This window comes from Erpetoichthys calabaricus, chromosome 4, assembly GCF_900747795.2.
Source record: "Erpetoichthys calabaricus chromosome 4, fErpCal1.3, whole genome shotgun sequence".
Taxonomy (NCBI): Eukaryota; Metazoa; Chordata; class Cladistia; order Polypteriformes; family Polypteridae; genus Erpetoichthys; species Erpetoichthys calabaricus.
Window position 1 is genome coordinate 334045375 of NC_041397.2, and position 20221 is coordinate 334065595.

Below are 20221 nucleotides of genomic sequence, written 5' to 3' on the forward strand. Positions count from 1 at the left end.
TTCTAAATTGGCCCTAGTGTGTGTGCGTGTGTTTGTGTGTGTCCTACGGTGGGTGGGCACCCTGCCCGGGATCGGTTCCTGCCTTGTGCCCTGTGTTGGCTGGGATTGGCTCCAGCAGCCCCCCGTGACCCTGTGTTCGGATTCAGCGGGTTGGAAAATGGATGGATGGATGGATATATTGTGGGGAACACCCAGACACAGACAGGCAGACATCATTGGTTTCAAGCCACACACGCTTATTTACAATAATATTTACACAGTGAAACACACACCCCAGTGCCGCAGCACCAATCACCATCAGTCCAGGCCCTTTCCTCAATGCCTCTCTTCACCGCCTCCACTCCTCTCCTCTGAGCTCCGTCCTCTTCCACCCAACTCTCACCCTCGACTGGAGGGAGGCGGCCCCTTTAATTATGTGCTCCAGGTGCTTCCCGATAACCTTCGGCCAGCCCACCCAGGTGTGGCGGAAGTGGCGGTTGTGCACCCAGAAACACTCCGGGTGTCCCTGGTCTTCTTCCCCCCAGCACTTCCGGGTGGTCTTGAGGAGGTGTAAGCCCTCCTCCGGTCCTTCTGGGTGTCCCGATTGGGTACCTCCCCCAGCCACTCGCCACAATGTATATAAACAAAATATAATATACAATATATATAAATAAATATTTATATAAAATAAATATTTATTCATTTATTTATATTGAATCTTGCACTTAAAAATCAAGAGCGAGAAAGGCTGCGCTTCATTAAAGGTCCCAGTGTTCGTGTGCTGCATTGTTAAAGTTATGATCAACACTCAGGTAAGGAGCTAAGTTACCCAGCAGCCTGTGGGTTCTTAATCTGGCCATGGCACAGGTAGATCAGAAACAGAAAAGATGTGCCAGCTGCACAATGTCAAAAAATGGAGTGAGCCAATCCCCAGCCAGCATTGCATGATACCACCAATCAGTGCCCTGAAGACTGGAACTCCATAAGCGCAATGATTTTTGGTTTGTGTTTTTAACTTATTGCTGATTGGTGGACCTTTATTGTGTTGGGGTAATCAGTCTGGCAGAGATTACAGGGCGTTTCTCAAGCCCGCAGGTCACTTCATAGACCTTTGCACCATTATAATACCCTCACAACCAGTTCCGTTTCTTTTCTCCATGTTGACTTCAATGCATTTTCAGTGGCGTTCCTGAGCATTTCCATGACGTGGCCAAACTTGTGATGAAGCAAACTCTCATCACTAATGGTCACCACTCTTACAAAGTCCCTTCTCCCCACTTCCTCAGTTCGGCCAGGCGGCCACCTCTAGGACGAGTCCTGGTTGTTCTGAATGTCCTCCATTTTAGAAGTATAGTTAATAGTTTATTCTTGGGAATTTTCCATGCTGTAGCCTTTCCCAGATCTGAGCCTCAACACAATCCTGTGTGCCTTTCCTGATCAGGCCAGTCAACTGAAATGACTCAAATGACTGAAATGACCACAAGTGGACTCCACACAAGGAGTAGGAACATCTCAGTGAGGACCAATAGGATGGGATGAGCCTGGGACAAATCTCAAGTGTCATAGCAAACAAAGGGTCTGAATACTGGTGGCAATCAGCTTTTTATTTTTAATACATCTGCAAATCCTGTTTTTGTTTTATCATTCTGGGGCTTTGAGTGTTGATTAATGAGGGAAAAAATGAATTGAAATGATTTTATAACAAGGCTGCTATATAAGAGACTAAAAGTGCAGGGTCTGAAGACTTTGTGAAGGCGCTCTATATATGTAGTATATATATATATATATTGTGGACGATCAGCCTCGACACAGACAGACACAGGACGCCCAAGTCCTTAAAGCACACACATTAATTTTGCTCTTCTTTTCCTTTACTGCACAAACAAACAAATCAATAACTCAGTTCCTTTTTACTTTACTTCTTCTTTTCTGCCGCCCTCACTTCGTATGCTCTGTCCTCTCCCCCCCGACTCCTGCTCCCCAAATGGAGTCAGGCGGCCCCTTTTATGTTGCACCCGGATGTGATTTTCCTGCAGTACTTTCCTGGTGTGGCGGAAGTGCTGCAATCCAGGGCTCCGGGATCGTCCAGACACCCCCTGGCGGTGGCCATGATCAAACAACAGGGTTGAGCTTCCAAGCTCCAAGTCTGTGGCCCTGATGCAATCCAGGGGGCTGCCCTTTTGCCCCTCTCCCAGTCTTTCCCTTCTCCAGGCATCCCAGTGGGGCAAGGTCATCTGCCACAATATATATCCTGATCATCAGCTGGCGGACTGAGCGAGGTGTTTGTGGCAGTTGGCAGCAGACCTCTGATGGCCTCCATTAGAACATCCTATCAGGGTCAGCTGGTCTGCTGATGAATGTCATGAACAGGGACGAGTAAAGGACATTTAATTAGTCACAAATAGTAAAACTGTGGGACAAAAAGTGTCGAGTGTATAAGAAGGCATTGAAGTACATGATACTAATACTAAGGCAGGAATGGGAAAGAAAGAAAGAAAGAAAGAAAGAAAGAAAGAAAGAAAGAAAGAAAGAAAGAAAGAAAGAAAGAAAGAAAGAAAGAAAGAAAGAAAGAAAGAAAGAAAGAAAGAAAGAACAGCTGACCCAGTTTGTACCAAAAGTCAAATGCTGGACTGATGCAGAGCAACGGGTAGCTTCAGAAGTGCCACATGAAGTGACTTTAGGTGTGCTGTCAATGACGCAGGTGTCACCCACATGCATACACGTGTGCTGTTGTGCTATAACATTTTCACACAGATCTCTGGAGAGCTGAGGCCCTAAAATGGTTGGCTTCTTTGAGGTCTCTCTGCCTTTTGTTTGTGACTGTGGAGCTGCACTTGAGGAGCCTGTGAGCAGCGAATTGTGGAATATCATGAAGTGAATCCCAGCATCCAGCACCTCAGACACGTCCATGGACTTCACCTTCATGTGCAGCTTGGAGTTCCAGAGGTTCAGTTTTATCATTGGTGACCTTCAGAGCAGGCGTGACAGTGTGGCACTTTGTCAACACCAGCCGGATACTGAATTTGAACATTAGTAGTACATAAGGTGACTTTCAGATGATCGCTTAGTAGAAATGTCATAATAACTGTGGACTTTTATATCTAATGCCTTATTTTGCTCAGCTGTTCTCAGGTAAACGATATGCGCTAAATACAACAGAATAAGAATATACGTGTGTGTTTCTGCACTATTTGTCTGCAAATTTAATACGTCAGTGATGACATTAGCATCAGGACACAGGAGTGCAGCTTGTCAGATCCACATGACCTTACCGGTGACAAGTGACGACTTCAGTTCTTGAGTTGCAGTCATGTCCTCCACTCAGATGGCATTCACCACAATGACAGTGTATGGGAAGGTTGCATCTTTTGTTTTACATCCAGACTGAATCGGCTCATGTGGTTTGTTCATTAATTTAAATCTAAGATGTTTTTGTGTTAAGTGAGAAGACATCAGTCGTCTTTTGGTGTGAAGCTTCACTTTGGGAGGTCTTGTATTCTGAAGTCTCTCAAGCCCTCCTGCTCGCTCCGCTCTGCTCTTCTGCTCTGTGGACATTTCTAGATGTTCTCACATTGACACTCGGTGGTCAATGCCGTCCACTTCCTGCTCAGTCATCACATCTCCAGCACGTCAGCCATTTCTAACTCATAAAGGCTCTTCTCTCAGTCACAATGGACGTCAGACTTGTTGTGATTCTCTCCATCTTTATAACATGTAAGTATTTATTTATGGATATCCTACATTTAATTTAGGAGTCTCCTTCCTTTTGTCAGCTCACCACAAGTAACTTGTCCCTTAACTGCACATTTGTCCTTTTCCACAGGTGTTGTCCCCAGGCTCATCTCTCCAGGGTCCCCAGAAGTGATTGAATGTGACCTGAGAAACAGCAGTGTGGTCATCTGGTACCGGCAGTACCCTGGGCAGCCCCCGGTGGCTTTAGGGGTCTATGACAACAACTCAGCTCTTCCACCAACGATGTTCATTGACTATTTTAATGGAGTCTTTTCTTATTCCAATGAGACTGCGACTTTAACATTTAAAAATGTCACCAAAAGTGACGCTGCAACTTATTATTGTGCGAAGAAGGAGAATCAGAGGTCCGTGTTTGGGAATGGAGTCACGCTGACTTACGAGGATACGTACAGTAAGTGCTGCTTCATGACACGCCGTCTGTGATACTTGTTAACATGAGGTGGGATTACAAGAGCCGGGGTCTTGAATGATGGCAGGGGGGCATCGAAACACAAAGACGTCAATTAGGATTAGTCCTCTGGGTAACTCCATTAAATGAACAGGCGCCATTGATAGGGTTATATTTATAGAGTTATTCATGTGCTAAAATGTGTTATGACAGATACAACAGCACACCTTCATTTAAAGTGACATTAAAATGACATTATTATACAGCAAGGCAGCAGCTTTACACTGGTGTCAAATATGGAAACTGTTTGAACAGAATATTAGAGAAAGTGTGAAAAGTGTGAGAGTGCAACACAAATAAAGGAGTTCAATGCATTTGTTAAGTTACGCTTAATGAATGAAATCATTGTGATAAAAGTAACACTTGCTGCTTGTCTGCCACAATTCTTTTTATTTATGAATTCTAACACTCGTGTCTAATGAGGACGTTCACTCGGTGTTATCTTCATCTACTCAGAATTAGCAAAGTGCTTTTTCATTTACACAGTCCAGGTGTAAAGTTTAAAATAAATAAATAAAAAGTTTAAAAAGAGGGGGACATTTAGCCTTTTGTTAAGTCTGTTAAGAGTTTTTAATCAATCTGTAAGATCAGCTAAACACACATAAGAGCATTCGCTGAGTGCAGAAATGAAGAAGAGGAAGGAGCGACGAGCGACGAGCCACAGAGCTGCAGGCCTTCCATTTCACAAACAGCGCCGTCCAGCATTTTAACAACAGAATGACGTCTTGTGGTTCTTAGTCTTTAACTTAGGTACCCACCATGTCTCTGAGTATTATTTTATTTTTATTTTTGGAATATGTTCTTAGTACTACAGACATGTGTTTAAAGTAATGTTAAGTCAGAGACAATGCTGTACTAGTAAATGTCCTGTCCTAGTAATGTGGGGGTCCCGTGTCTCAGCTCTTCACAGGACAGAGGCAGCTTGGCACGTGTTTAAAATTACAGAAGGTTTATTTAAGTTTTCAACTTGTACAAAGTGTGCACTCAGACTGCCTCTGTACTCGTGAGACCCAAACGATGTCCATTTTCAATGTTTGTGATGATTTTGTTTTCTTTTCCATTGTCATAAAAAAGTGAAATTTCTAAATGGCTGTGGCCTCGACGGGGTTGACTTTGACTTTGCACCCAATGCTGCCAGTGCAGACATGAGCTTCCCATAACAGTCAAATAGAAAGGACGGACAGATCATGGACAGACATACTGATGTATTTGTATACCTGTATATGTTACACAGTACCTGTCAGAGTACACAACATGTGTTTTGCCCTTATCAGGGCTCGTCAGCTTGGTATGTGTTTAAAATTACAGAAGGTTTATTAAAGTTTTTCAAACTTGTTCAAAGTGTGCACTCAAACTGCCTCTGTACTCGTGAGACCCAAACGATGTCCATTTTCCATTGTCGTAAAAAGTGAAATTTATGAACAGCTGGCGTCCTAATGGGGTTGGTTTGAGTTTGCACCCAATGCTGCCAGTGCAGACATGAGATTCCCACTAACAGTTAACTGGGAAGGATCGATAGAGTATTACAGACATAGTGATATATCTCTATATCTATATCTATATCTATATATATACTGTATATATATGTCTGCGGTGGGCTGGTGTCCTGCCCAGGGTTTCTTTCCTGCCTTGTGCCCTGTGTTGGCTGGGTTTGGCTCCCTGTAGTTAGGATATAGTGGGTTGGATAATGGATGGATGGATATATATATATATATATATATATATATATATATATATATATATGTGTGTGTGTGTGTGTGTGTGTGTGTGTGTGTGTGTGTGTTATACAACAGTGGTCTCCAGTCCCGGAGGGCCCAAGTGACTGCAGGTTTTCATTTTAACCCTTTTCTTAATTGGTGATCAGTTTTTGCTGCTCATTAACTCCTTTGCCTTTCATTTTAATTGTTTTTTAAGATTTGTTCCCCTGAATTTCTTCTTCGTTCCTCTGAATTGCTTCATTTCTTTCCTCAAACAGAAATGAAATGTGACGTGAGTGAGCCAACAAAAGACCAACTAAGTCAGGACCTCAAACTCACACCAATTTCATCCAACCAGTTTCTTAATTAGGAGCCGATTCTTGTCGTTAATTAAACTCGTTCTTTAATTCCATGGTTTGTTGCTGCTCTCGTTGTGCAATAGCAGACATTTCTGAAATTGTTGATTTTCTTTTTTCTGTTCAAATGTTTTGAGAACCTGAGCAGATCAACATTCCTGAGACCTTCATCTTTCTTTATTTTCAGATATTGTATGATGGACACAGTTTGCTGGTCCTGTTTTGTCTCATTTTTTTATCTCTTTATTGTTTGGCTGCTAATTAAGGACAAAGAAACAATTAAGGGATCTAAGTCTTCAAGAGCAAGTCAAATAAAATTAATTCAAAAGAAGTAAATTAGCAGCAAAAACAGGTCTCTAATTAAGAAAAAGGTTAGAATGAAATCCTGCAGCCACTGCGGCCCTCCAGGACTGGAGTTTGAGACCCCTGTTATACGGTATCTGTCAAGTAATGCAAAGAGTACACAACATGTGTTTTGCTCTTATTGGGGCTCATCAGATGTGCGCACCTTTGCTTTCTCTTGTGGGGATCGAACCTCGAACAGCAGCATGTGAGGTGAATACTCTGATGCTGTTCTGCAATGGCTGCTTTGTTTACTTGACAAAGTGTAGAATGGAGTTTTATATCCATAGGCCTGAATCACAATCTGATTACCAGAATCACACTGCATTCCAGACCTAACAATATATATATATATATATATATATATATATATATTTCTGACACTAACACTTATCAACAGCTGAATAACGACCCAACAAAAACTACACAGAATAAAATAAACTATACTCTGACCAAACTCTGAAATTGTAACTGCCTGGATGTACAGAACTTTCACAAAATGAAATCCAATGATGCTAACTGCCTGGAATTTTATGGACTCCCAAAAATACATAAAACACCACTGAAATACAGACCAGTTGTTAGCCTAATAGGTGGACCATCATACAACTTTTCAAAAAGACTTTTCCAACTACTCAAACATTTAACTTATGACTCGGATTATTCTGGTAACAGCACGGAGTCGGCATTACAGCACTTGAAAGACGTATCCATCGCCGAGGACAAGATCATGGTCTCGTTTGATGTTGTATCGCTATACACCATGATTCCTATCCATCTGGCCACAGAATCACTATTAATGAAACTGGATAGCGACCCCAAGAACCAAACTGTCCATCAAAGACATAATGCACCTAATATCACTTTGCCAAAAAACTCACTTTCATTTCAATGGCAAGTATTACACTCAGAAAGAAGGCATGCCAATGGGATCACCGTAATCAGGACTCCTAGCGGAACTGGTAATGCAACGATTTGAAAACATGGCTTTATCCCAGATTACACCCAAAATTTGGATACGCTATGTAGACGACACATTCGTCATACTAAGAAAGAACCAGCTGAATGAGTTCTACAATCATATCAACACAATATTCCCTGCAATCCAGTTCACAATGGAAAAAGAAATGAACCGACACATCAGCTTCCTGGACATCTACATCAAAAGAAATAATGACGCCACCCTGACCACAAGTGTTTACCGCAAAGAATGCTACGCAGACAAGATTTTACACTTCACCAGCACCACCTGGTATCTCATAAATGGAGCTGTGTTAAAACCCTATTCAGACGAGTCCACACTCATTGTAATACTAAGGACACAAAAATGAATGAGAGACGCTATCTCTTCCACCTTTTCACCTCAAACGGATACTCAAAAACATTCATTAATCGGAGCTTACACAGGAGATGGCAGATAACTCAGCAAACAATCGACTTAAATCAGAACCCCCACCCCACCTGGCACTCACTCCCTTATCACCACAAGGTGTCTGAAGGTACAGCGGGCATCCTGGCCAAGTGGGGCGTCAGATTAGCACACAATCCCACGAACAATCTGCGCAGAGTCCTCTTTAATGCCAAAAACAAGAAATCGACAGCAGAAACACGAAACGCAGTTTATAGTATCCCATGCAATTCTTGCTCAGCGGTATACATGGGACAAACTTTAAAAAGAATCTCAACACGTGTACAGGAACATCGCAACGCCATCAGAAGAAAGGACGCACTATCATTGATCTATGCACATACTAAATCGACAGGACACACATTCAACTGGGACAACGTAAAAGTAAAATTTAAGGCCAATACTAAAAGTGCCAGAGAGTTGGCCGAGTCTTGGCTATCAGATGAAAACGCCATCAACAGACACTTGGACATAAATCCAGCATATGCTAACTTAAGAAGAACATGTACATAGTAAATAAACTATACAAACCCCCCCCCCCCTCTTGATCATACTGACTTAGTCATCTCCCCCACCCCCCTCTTAATGTGTTGCTATATATTGCCTTTGATTCTTGTAAGTCTAAGCATTATCCTCTGATGAAGACCCCTGGCAGGGGTTGAAAGCTCAGGAATAAAACTATTTTATGATACATGATTCTTTTTTCTCCCTTCATGGATCTCCAGCTGCAAATATGCAAACCATATCACAGACCTTCTCTTCCATTCATATATATATATATATATATGTGTATATATATATATATATATATATATATATATATATATATATATATATATATATATATATATATATATATATACAGTATATATAGTATTTCTTTGAAAACAGCTGCTAAAGTCTTGTCAGATAAAAGTATTCCAAATGCCAATTTGACCTGTTCAGTTCTTACAGTAAACACACGACTTGTCAATTCTACAAAAGCCTGAAGTTGATTAATTTCTCTGCCATATTTAATTCCTTGCCTTAATTTGAATTTATGTACACTTTGAAAATTAAAAAAAAATTCCTGTAAGAGTTTTCTTTGTTTTCCTCTGTCTTTCTAAATGAAATTCTCTGGTTTCTTTAACAGAAAATCAAACTTCAAATTCCTCTTCCTTTGAGAATGTCACCTGTGCCAACTGGCACCAAGGTAAGTCACTGGAGCCACATAAACTTGTCACCTTGTCACATGCCAACATTTTCAGAGACACACAATTATTCCTTATTGTACAGTCAGTCCAGTATTTCTATGAATGCCTGCATTTTAATTTAACCTTACAGTTTTATTTTTGGCAGACAGTTTCTTTATTCAGTTTGTCTCAATGTGAATAAAAGGAAAGAGCAGACGTGTGAGGACTGAAAAGGAGACACAAACAGAGAGAGGAATGGCGTTATATGACAAACTAGCAGGGTTACCTGGTACTGTCCATGCTGGGGTACTCACTACATTAAACAACACAAAAGGGGGTCTCCGAAATATTTAAGAGAGAAAACTTCAACAATGTGGATTTGTATACCAGACACACGTAGACACACTCAGCTGGATTATTACATGGCTGAGCTACAATTGCTGACATTTAGATAGATAGATAGATAGATAGATAGATAGATAGATAGATAGATAGATAGATAGATAGATAGATAGATAGATAGATAGATAGATAGATAGATAGATAGATAGATAGATAGATAGATAGATAGAGTGAAAGGCACTATATGATAGATAGATAGATAGATAGATAGATAGATAGATAGATAGATAGATAGATAGATAGATAGATAGATAGATAGATAGATAGATAGATAGATAGATAGATAGATAGATAGATAGATAGATAGAGTGAAAGGCACTATATGATAGATAGATAGATAGATAGATAGATAGATAGATAGATAGATAGATAGATAGATAGATAGATAGATAGATAGATAGATAGATAGATAGATAGATAGATAGATAGATAGATAGATAGATAGATAGATAGATAGATTCCTCTGTATACTCTCCTGTATTTCCTTATTCCACCACCAGGTTTCCTTTTCCTCCTTCCTCTTTCCAGATGTCATGCCAAGCACCCTTCTTGCTGTCACCCTTACTACATCTGCTGTACCACCCAGTGCCTGTCTCACCTCCTCATTAAACTCAACCTTGCAGTGTTCCTTTTTCAACTTCTAAAAAAAAAAAGAAAATAATAATAACTAAATAAATAAATAACTTAAATAACTTAATATAAGAGTGTCCTTGTCCTGTAATTTCAAAAGAAGAACTCAAATTCATGAATGGAAATGACCTGCAGAGGTTTAGCACTGAGACGCTTTCTTGTGAACAGATTGATAAAATCACAAAAATCTATAACATATCTGTTTTAGTTAAAACATGGACATGAATTTTAAGGACTCATTTGTTTTTATTTTAAATGTAGTCTGTGTGGTGTTTTTCTATCTATCTATCTATCTATCTATCTATCTATCTATCTATCTATCTATCTATCTATCTATCTATCTATCTATCTATCTATCTATCTATCTATCTATCTATCTATCTATCTATCTATCTATCTATCTATCTATCTATCTATCTATCTATCTATTATATAGAGCCTTTCCTATCTATCTATCTATCTATCTATCTATCTATCTATCTATCTATCTATCTATCTATCTATCTATCTATCTATCTATCTATCTATCTATCTATCTATCTATCTATCTATCTATCTATCTATCTATCTATCTATCTATCTATCTATCTCTTAAATAGTGCCTTTCACATGAGGCCTGCACTTCTTTTCCCACGTTCTTTGTCTTCGCTAATTGGGTGAGAACATGAAGTGCAGGATGGGCTGGTGGAGGAGGACTATGTCATTTAGTGCAGAAAGAAGCCTCTGAAACTGAATAACAGTAAGAGATAGTGGTGGGCCTGGACCACAGAAATCAGTTCATCTTTATAAAGGAGTCCTGTAAATACCTGGGAGTCCAACTGGCCAAAAGAACAATTCAGTTGACATGTCCATCTTATATTGTGACCAAGAGTGTGTCACTTGACCTGCCTGAACTTGAATTGTCAAAAGAAACAAAACAGACCTGATTTTTCATATCACCCTAAACAATTCATCTGACCAATACACAATTTAGAGCTGTTAGGTGAATTTCATTTCTATTGTCATCATCAGCGTCAGCCTCTCTTGTCAGGGTGTGTTGATCCCTGTGTCTCCTCTTTTTCAGATGTGACGTTGTATAAATACTCCACCATTGCACTAGCTGTGACTTTGGGCCTCGTGGTGCTGGTTGCTTTGTATTTGAAAATCAAAGGTAAGTGGAGCCATCAGAAAACAGCAAAAGAGCTGAGGCTGGATGAACTTTTTCATACTGTGTAAGGGAAACATCATCAGGCAGGAGACTTGATGTCACAAATGTCAATTTATATACCAAATTATCAGCTTCATGTTAACACACCTGATCTGTAGGCCTGAGTAATTTTCAAAAATCAGGACACAATCCTTTAACATGAACAAAAACTAATTGAGTTCTTGCTGATTACTTAACACTAGAATTACCAGAGCCTACGAAAAAACTCGTAGATCCGTCTCACCGTAAAACGCTTCGCACCTCTCCGTCAGCGTCTTTCGTCTTCTAAATGTGTTGATAAGCAGCAAACAGCAATCAGCCTACTATCACATCCCCCCACCCCACACAGTTGTCTCAGCTCAAGTCTGTTTACCTGCATGTCAGTTGCTTAGAGTTGTATAGAGTGAGAAGTCAAGCAAAATGACACCTTTTATAAATACTATATCATTATTTGGAACACATGGATTTCATGTGTGTTCCACGATCACGAACGCGGCTGAGAGAATAACAGAATAAAAAAAACAAAGCTAACCTTTACAAGTATCACAAATTGCACCGGCTGTTACAGACTGGAATCAAATGTATGTTTTTATTCTAAAATAGTAAGAATATGAGCAGCTCTCTTCTGAAAACGGACTCGTCCGGATCGAACCCGTGAAGCTTTGATTACCAGTCAACAGTTGATATCGTTGCGCCACCAAAGCTGTCGTAGGAAATGCGTGTCAATGTCGCACGTAAACACGGGTTGTTTTTCTGCAGTTATATTCTTGAATAGAAGCGCATTTGTTCTGTTATATTTGTACCTTTTGTGAAAGTGTTTCTTTGATATTTGGAATTCAGGCTTCACACATTATATAATTCATGTCTACATTTTGTCAATTATTACCAAAACATGAAAAACGTTTCTGTTTTAACAATGTCTTTACATAGATCGTTGTAGACACGGAACACACATGAAATGCAAGTGTTCCTAATAACGATATAGTATTTATAAAAGGTGTCATTTTGCTTGACTTCTCACTCTATACAACTCTAAGCAACTGACACGCAGGTAAACAGACTTGAGCTGAGACAACTGTGGCGGTGGAGGATGTGATAGCGGGCTGTTTGCTGCTTATCAAAACATTTACAGGACAAAAGACAGGGACGGAGAAGTGCGAAGTGATTTAAGGTGGGACAAATCTATGAGTTTTTTCGTAGGTTCTGGAAATTCTAGTGTTAAAGAGTCCAAATGTAACATGTCCTCCTTAAAATGCAAGTCACAACTACTACTTTAAAATTATACAATAGATATAAAGTTAAAGTATAGTAAAAGGAAACACAAGGGACAAAACAAATGTTTGGGGTTCCTCCCTGAATTTTATCAGCAATGTCTTTTGAGAAATTACATGGTGCATTAATATGCAGAGTTGTCCAGGATAGGACAGACTGGGAAAGGAAAGTGGCAGGCTTTATAGATGGTGGGAAGGAAGAGGAGGGTCCGACAGGATACAGGTGGAAATGAGGTTGGGAACAGGGTGTGGACTGGAGCTTGAAGTGGAACCGGATTGGGGCTTAGGTGGTCTTTCCTTCTGATGATCTGCAGAGCAGGGAAAAAAGACCTTAGCGCACTTTGTCAACCCCTGACTGAGCGTTTACATTTGGACAAGCCCACTGGCTGCCTCCCATGCATGCGTGTGTGACTTGGCCCCCCCTCAGCCCAGACCAACCAGACTGGGTGTCCCAAACTGAGAGGTCATGAATGCAGGAAAGGGCATCAGTATTCGCCTGGAGAGGGCCCCCACAATAAATGACAGTAAAAGGTTAAGTCTGGAGGTCCAAAAACCACCTTGTAATACGTGGTTTCGACTCCATGTGCATGGACATCCACTGAAGAGTAGCATGGTCCATGACCAGGGTGAACTCAAGGCCTAGGAGGTAATACCTCAGTTGCATTCCTGCCCATTTAATCGTGAGAACCTCCTGCCCGACTGCTGCATTCGTGTCCTCCTGGTCTAGCAGTTTCCAGCTCAGAAACATAATGGGTTGTTCAGTAACATCGACTCTTTGGCTCAGTATGGCTCCCAGTTTGGTGTCAGAAGCGTCGGTCTAGAGGATATCCACATCCTGGAGGAGCTGGACTATCTGTGTAACCTGAATAGCTGAAGGTACCACATCCTGCTACCAGTAGTGACAAGGACACTAGCAAAATGCAAAACTAGAGAAGAATCAGGAGGTAGCAATAGTCTGTGGCCACCATTCTCTTATTGTGGGCTGTCTTGCTGTTGCCCATCCAGTGCACCTCTTGTCACTTTTCTCATTTGCACCAAAGCAGGTGAAGTTGATTCACAGTCACTTCTGCTTCCTAACTGGACAGACTGATATCCCTGAAATGTAATTGACTTGGTGCTATAATGGGATGATTACATGTTCCCTTCATTTTTTTGAGCACTATATAAGTTGTGAACATGTGAATAATTTCAGGTAGAGTCCAAAAAATATTTGGGTGCAAATGTTAATCCTCTTAATTCTTTAATCTACATATAAACATTCAGTGCTTGAGGGCACAAAAATGGAAACAAAATAATCAGCCTTCTTAGGTAGAGAAAAAAGGCTTTGGCTCTGAGAGCAGGCCTGTCACTGGGAGTTCTGTCCTTCCACTAAGAGACATCGACTGGGATTCATTCACACGCCTCTCTGATGAAGACATCAAAGTTTTTCCAGAAGCTCTGTGATTGGATTCCTCTTAAATGAAACTGAACCAAAAGTCATCATCAGAACCTACCAAAGTCAGACACCTTGGGTGGATAAAGCGCCAAGCATTTACAGAACATGGACCTGAATATTTTGGGATCAGGTGTTCAGACAGAAGCTTTTCAGAAAATGACTTTGCCGCCATTAGAGGTTCTTTTATGAGTTAATAAGCGAGCTATCACATCTTAACTGAACGTACGCATTACGCTTCTGTATGTGTTATAAATATAAATATAAATATCATATGAAATGTGTCTGAACAATAAGAGGAAGTGCCGTAGACAAGTCCTGTGTGAGCTGAACGTGTGAAGAAGCCAGTGGTCTGGGTATGGAGATAAGAACTGACCGCTCTGGGAGGAGGAAGGACTGGTTAGAGCCATGTGTGCCCACACACACACACACACACACACACACACACACACACACGAGGACTACAGACCGTGACATTAATGAATCAGCTCCAGTGCTATAAGAATAAAGAGGTTTTCTGAGTGTTTCTTCCCGCCATGACACTACGCACATTCTCCATTTTGCCAAGATGTCGTGTTTCATGACTCCAGTCTGTCCTCACAAGGCCACATGTGAATTATGTGAACTCAGCTCTTATTTCTGTGACTTTACTCAATTACTGTCCCAATGTCTGTTTTAATTTGCACATTAGAGTCATTTTACATATCACAGCATTCTCAGACCTTTCTAATGTGAGGTGGCGTTGGCTCAGAGACCAACACGTGAAGTGGGCGCCAGTCAATGCCAGCTTTAAATGATGTCACCTGTGATAACTGCATTATTTTTAGGAGGTTTTGTTCTCTTTATCTATACATTCATTCACATGAAACATGTTTATTACTTGATCATTCATTGAAGAGAAAAGTGAAAATTTGTTTTTTCCTGTTCCTTATGTTTGAGTCTCCATTTGATTCTGCTAACACGTTATAATAAGCACCATAAATAAGTAAATGGCCGTGGCACATTCACACCTGGACAGACAATCATGAGGTGTTGACGGTGCAGCACTTGGCACGGCTGTAGTGTCTGATTTATGAGTGGCCATCCCTCCTGCAATGGCTACATCAATGGTGGCTGCTGCTGCTGCCCAGGTTTGCCCCCTTGATTGTTTTTCGCCACGCTGTCTTCTCTGCTGCAGCTTTCATGTAGGATGCTCTTTCTGAGACTCCTGTCTCCAGTGAAAGAGGTGACTGGCACATTATGGCACCGTTGACATCAATGTGCCATAAACTTCATGTCATGCTTCCAGATGCCCTTTAAGAAGAGGTGGGGGTGACCTTGTGCCCTGATGCCAGCAGACAGCCCACCATATAAGATATCCTTGGGTGGACATTTCCAATCTAGTGAAGCTGGTGCTGCATTAGCAGGGTGTGAAGATGGAGGGTCTTGGCAGCTGTAAGGACTGTCTGCTTTAAGTACGGGTTGCTTTGGGAAGGACAGATTATACTCCTTATTGATCCACCATGTGTTTACCAGGTCGGGTCATGAGGCAGCTGGAACCTCTCCCAGCAAGCAATGGTGGCAGGCAGTAACATCCCACAGACATGGCGCCATTTCATCAGAGGGTGAACACACACACTCATCAATTTCAAATCACCACTTCAACACACCTCACCTGCATGTCTTTGGACTGTGGGAGGAAAGCAATATGAAACCCTCACAGACCCACCTGCAAATTTCATGCAGGGGGTACCTGAGGTGTGACCCCCAGACTCCTCACTCAATCAGGTAAACCCTTAAACTCCACCCGTGTCAAGCAGTTTTGTTGTATGGTTTGTAGACTTTGGGCCTTCAGAATGCAGAAAGAGGAGTTGTGGATCAGAACAGAAATTCTTAGACTGAGATAGATGCTGGTGGTCTCCATAAGAAAATAAGGGAGTTGACAAAATGGCAAGGGTCCGGCGTTCATCGAGAAAGTCCAGCAAAGTAAAATGAAATGTTTGAGCACATTGGACATAGCAGGGTGGACAGCTCAGCCGGATAAAAAGAGATGACCACCAGGAAGGCAGAGGCTTAGGTTCAGAAGCTTGGTGACATGAGATTTGGGGTCTGTGGGCAGACAGGAATGAATGAGGAGGGACCCCAACCTGAGAAGATTCAAGTAAAAGCTGACACCTCAGAAACGTACACCAATGTGATCGATGACTCGATTACATTTTCATGGCTGCCAGCATCCCAGTCCGTACAATATTGTCATCGTGACCCACCATGGGAAGGTCTTCTGCTGTTCACACTTATGTCACTTCAAGTGGTTTCAACCTTAATAATAACGTACTGAGATTCCATAAAGAAATTACTGGGAACGTCAGCTCATCTTTACGGACAGACAGACGGTGTGATTCGTGTTCAAACCAAGCAGAGGGCAAAGGAAACAGAAGTAAAAGCTACTTGTCCTTCTCGTCATTCCTTAACTTTATTTTGTGTTATTTCTTCGCAGATCTCATTTTCTCCCCAGTCCAAAAGGACCAGCAGGTAAATGGACTTTAAATTGTCTCCCTCCCTACTTTAGCTGTGACTTGTCTCACCACATGCATGCCAGACTGATGTTAGATGGCATCAGTCAAAAGTAACACTTGGCCCTTTAAACGTGTCACCTCAGTCTTCATGTACTGTAAAGATGGTGACTGATGGAGGTGAATGAGCCGAGGGTCTCCTGTCAAGTTTACCCTGAACGTGACATGACAACCTGAACACTGAAGTAATCTCCTCTAAAGACTCCCCATTTTTAAAGTGGTTTGCTTGTTTCCACTAATCAGCATGTCCTTCATTTTGTTTTCTATTCATATTTCATACATATGTCCATCCATTTTGTAAGATCACATATATGCCAGGGTCAGTGGGCACCAGGCAGGACCAGCCCTGGACAGAACGCCCGTCTATTGGAGGGCAGACCACTACATTTGTGTGGGAGAACACGCAAAACTGAGACACGTGGTGACTGAACTGAGATTTGAACCCCTGACTCTCAGAGCGGGGAGGCACCCACAATACCCACTCTGACCCCTGCTTTACATTTTTCTGCCTGCTGTGATTCCCCTGAGGGTGCTGCAGCTGCCCAAACTCCCAACAGAAAGGCTCGGGCACAAGTTCACTATGTACACTGGGTTTAATCGTGTGTAATCTTTTACAAGTAAGTGTTTCCCATACCACAACCACACTCTGTTTCTCCACTCTTGGTGTCTTTGTCACCCCTCATCTGCTCCTCCAGCAAACTTTGTCTTCTTCCTCCCAGCTCTGGCTTCTTGTGTTGAGGTGGGCAACATCTTTTATGAAATACCTGGGAGCACTTCTGGTGTCTTGGAAGCATTTCTGAGTGGAGTTGGAGTCCAACCAAGTAGGGCTCGCTAGTCCCCTCAGTGCCCCCTGGCAGCACGCACAGAACCCAACAGGACTGTGCAATAGAATTACAGTTTCTAATGTGCCCTGCAGGAATCCATAGTGATGCCATAACCCAGGGGGGCTACCATCTAATGTGCTGGGTAAGACAATGTCCAGAACAAACAGCCCACCCCCATCCTTCCATTATACTGGAGTCCTAGCCGGGTACGACTCTGGCTGGGGTTCCAGTGCCAGCATGACGCCTCACACACCACTTTATTCATTTTACAGTCACAGAGTTGCCTGATTCTTTCCTAGCAGACCCTGAATGAGATGCGACTCCATCACAGAATGAAGAGACACGATTTGGAGACCCCAGTTAATGATACTGGAGGACACACTGGCAGTAACTGGGGAGGTTAAACCCAGGACCCTGTGCTACCATGCTTCTCACTTCACACTGACGGAACTCACTGTAATTTACAATGATTGTCTAGAGTAACAGAAGAGTAATAATAAATGATTTACAAAGAAATGAAGATTGTGCAGCAGCAGACATTTTAATATTTCTGTCTTTTTTTTCAGACTCAAGAGAATGACACACAATATGCAGCTTTAGATTTTGAAACAAAGCAAAAGAATAAAAAAAGAAAGAATAAAATAATGACAGCAACCAGCTTTGAAACAGAATATGCGGACATCGTTCAACGGGGCACCAGAGCTGTGTGAAGAGAAGGTCGGGCGAGGCGTTGGCATTTTGTTCAGAGTTTGTGAGGAATTTGTCAAAGTTTTTCATTTCTGTTATCTCTGTAATACTAAAATTGAATATGAAATAAAATGGAATATAAAGTATATATATGTATAATACAAGAATACGCCGCACAGAGGGCAGAGTGTGAGCGTGTCGATTGGCTCTTTTTATTTAGCCCTGAATTACAAGATGGCTGCGTGGATTGTGTTTTAGTCATTGATCTCAGCTGCCTCACCTGCTCTGCCCTTACGTTTTGTCAGTCGTGTCTCTTTGTCTTTGTCCTTTTCACCATTTTGGTCATTTAGGCTCTCAGGTGTTGTCCTCACTGAGTCAGCACTTATCTGAGAGGTCTCTTAAACAACAACAACAACATTTATTTATATAGCACATTTTCATACAAAAAGTAGCTCAAAGTGCTTTACATAATGAAGAAAAGAAAAATAAAAGACAAAATAAGAAATTAAAATAAGACAACATTAGTTAACATAGAAAGGAGTAAGGTCCGATGGCCATGAGACTCCCATGAGGCCACAGCTCCTTACGCAGTGAGGACTTTCAGCTTCACTTTATACTTTCCTTCCTCTAAGGTTACAGTAAGTGACCTTCTGACCATTTAGATATTTTGATTTATGTCTGAGTTTTGACTGTTAGCTTTGGATATTTAGTTTGTCAGTTTAAGATTAAGTTGTGTTATGATTTGTTCACTCTCAGGTTTCATCACGTTGGTTTTCTTCTGGTCTTCAGGCAGAAAAAGGAGATGCTTCTTTAATAAATGATTTCTATAACTGTAATTGTCATTTCTCTGAAGATTTGTATTTTGTCAGTTTGGAATTCTAAATTAAATCATTTTTCACCTGTAGAGCACAATTCCTCAAAGTCTGCCTTTGTAAAGCCGTCGCCAGTTCAGCACACAGCTCCAAGAGGATAGACTTAGAAGCCAGTCATCATCATGTGCCAAGAAATCAGTGTGATCTCGGAATACATGTTATCTTCTAATCCTTCCATTTGTGATGTCCTCTAGCAACGCTAAAGCAGCCATGGCAGTGGAATAGTTTGGCCATTCTGTGCACAATTATATTGTTACAGGTTGATTATAATCAGGTGCCATAAATTTATTAACGATATTTGGTTAATTTCAGTGTATTTGATAAAGCTGGGGTTGTGGATGTAAAAAAGAAAGGGAAACCACCTTAGAACAGCAGAACTGCTTTGACGCTGGGTGCCGCCAGTTTGCAAAACTGAGCGGAGAACTTGCATACGCCAGGGTTGGAGCTACCGTGAAAATGTGTGTGGCTTTACGCCAAGTTTAGGTTTTATACATCGTGATTTGAGTGTTTATACATGAGGTCCCAGCAGATGAGAACCAAGTCACACAGACAGCCTGCTCTGACATCTTCATGGAAGAACCTGTTAGCTTCTGACCCTGCAGATTTGTGATGGTGAATTTAGAGCTTCTAGAATTCACTTCACATAGTCATTCTGGGAAACCTTTTGCAGCACTCATGTCTCCATGGACGGGCACAGTCTCAGCTTTGACCACTTGAGTGTTCACTTGATTCAGAATCTGGTGGCCATAGGCCTGTGTAAAGCAGTGGATCTGAATTCATCCTCCTCTGCTCTAAACGTAACCTATGATGGCCAAAGGCCTACCACATTGGCGATTCACTAATCAAAGCATGGTACTTGCTAGATGATGCCCTCTCGACTTTGACAGGTGAAAGTGACAGATCTTATTTCACAGTTTATTTAATGTTGTGTGTGGTGTCACTGAAATAAACAAATGAAAACTTAATTGAATAAATATATAAAGAAATAAGCAATAAAAAAAGAATTTATTGCTGTATCTAATATTGCTGTATCTAGTATTATTGCGAGGAATGCCCAGAGGGGACTGGGTGGTCTCGTGGCCTGGAACCCCTACAGATTTTATTTTTTTCTCCAGCCGTCTGGAGTTTTTTTTTGTTTTTTCTGTCCACCCTGGCCATCGGACCTTACTCCTTTCTATGTTAACTAATGTTGTCTTATTTTAATTTATTA

General features: G+C 41.4%; 1 protein-coding gene across 12 annotated transcripts in view; it reads left to right on the plus strand.

Annotated features, from left to right (window-relative positions):
• The window catches only part of LOC114641380 (uncharacterized), a 261003-nt gene extending 242716 nt beyond the window's left edge, over window positions 1–18287 (plus strand). For 5 of the 12 annotated variants that reach the window (XM_051925995.1, XM_051926000.1, XM_051925997.1 and 2 more), the window contains 4 exons: window positions 9116–9175; window positions 11251–11337; window positions 16553–16587; window positions 18019–18287. In XM_051925995.1, coding sequence (XP_051781955.1) covers window positions 9116–9175; window positions 11251–11337; window positions 16553–16587; window positions 18019–18162 — 326 coding nt within the window. In that variant the 3' untranslated portion in view covers window positions 18163–18287. Of the gene's footprint in view, window positions 1–3321; window positions 3694–3802; window positions 4124–9115; window positions 9176–11250; window positions 11338–15591; window positions 15754–16552; window positions 16588–18018 lie in introns of those variants that run through there. The other 7 variants (XM_028790439.2, XM_051926001.1, XM_051925998.1 and 4 more) reach the window with 4 other exon arrangements.
• Window positions 18288–20221: the final 1934 nt, after the last annotated feature.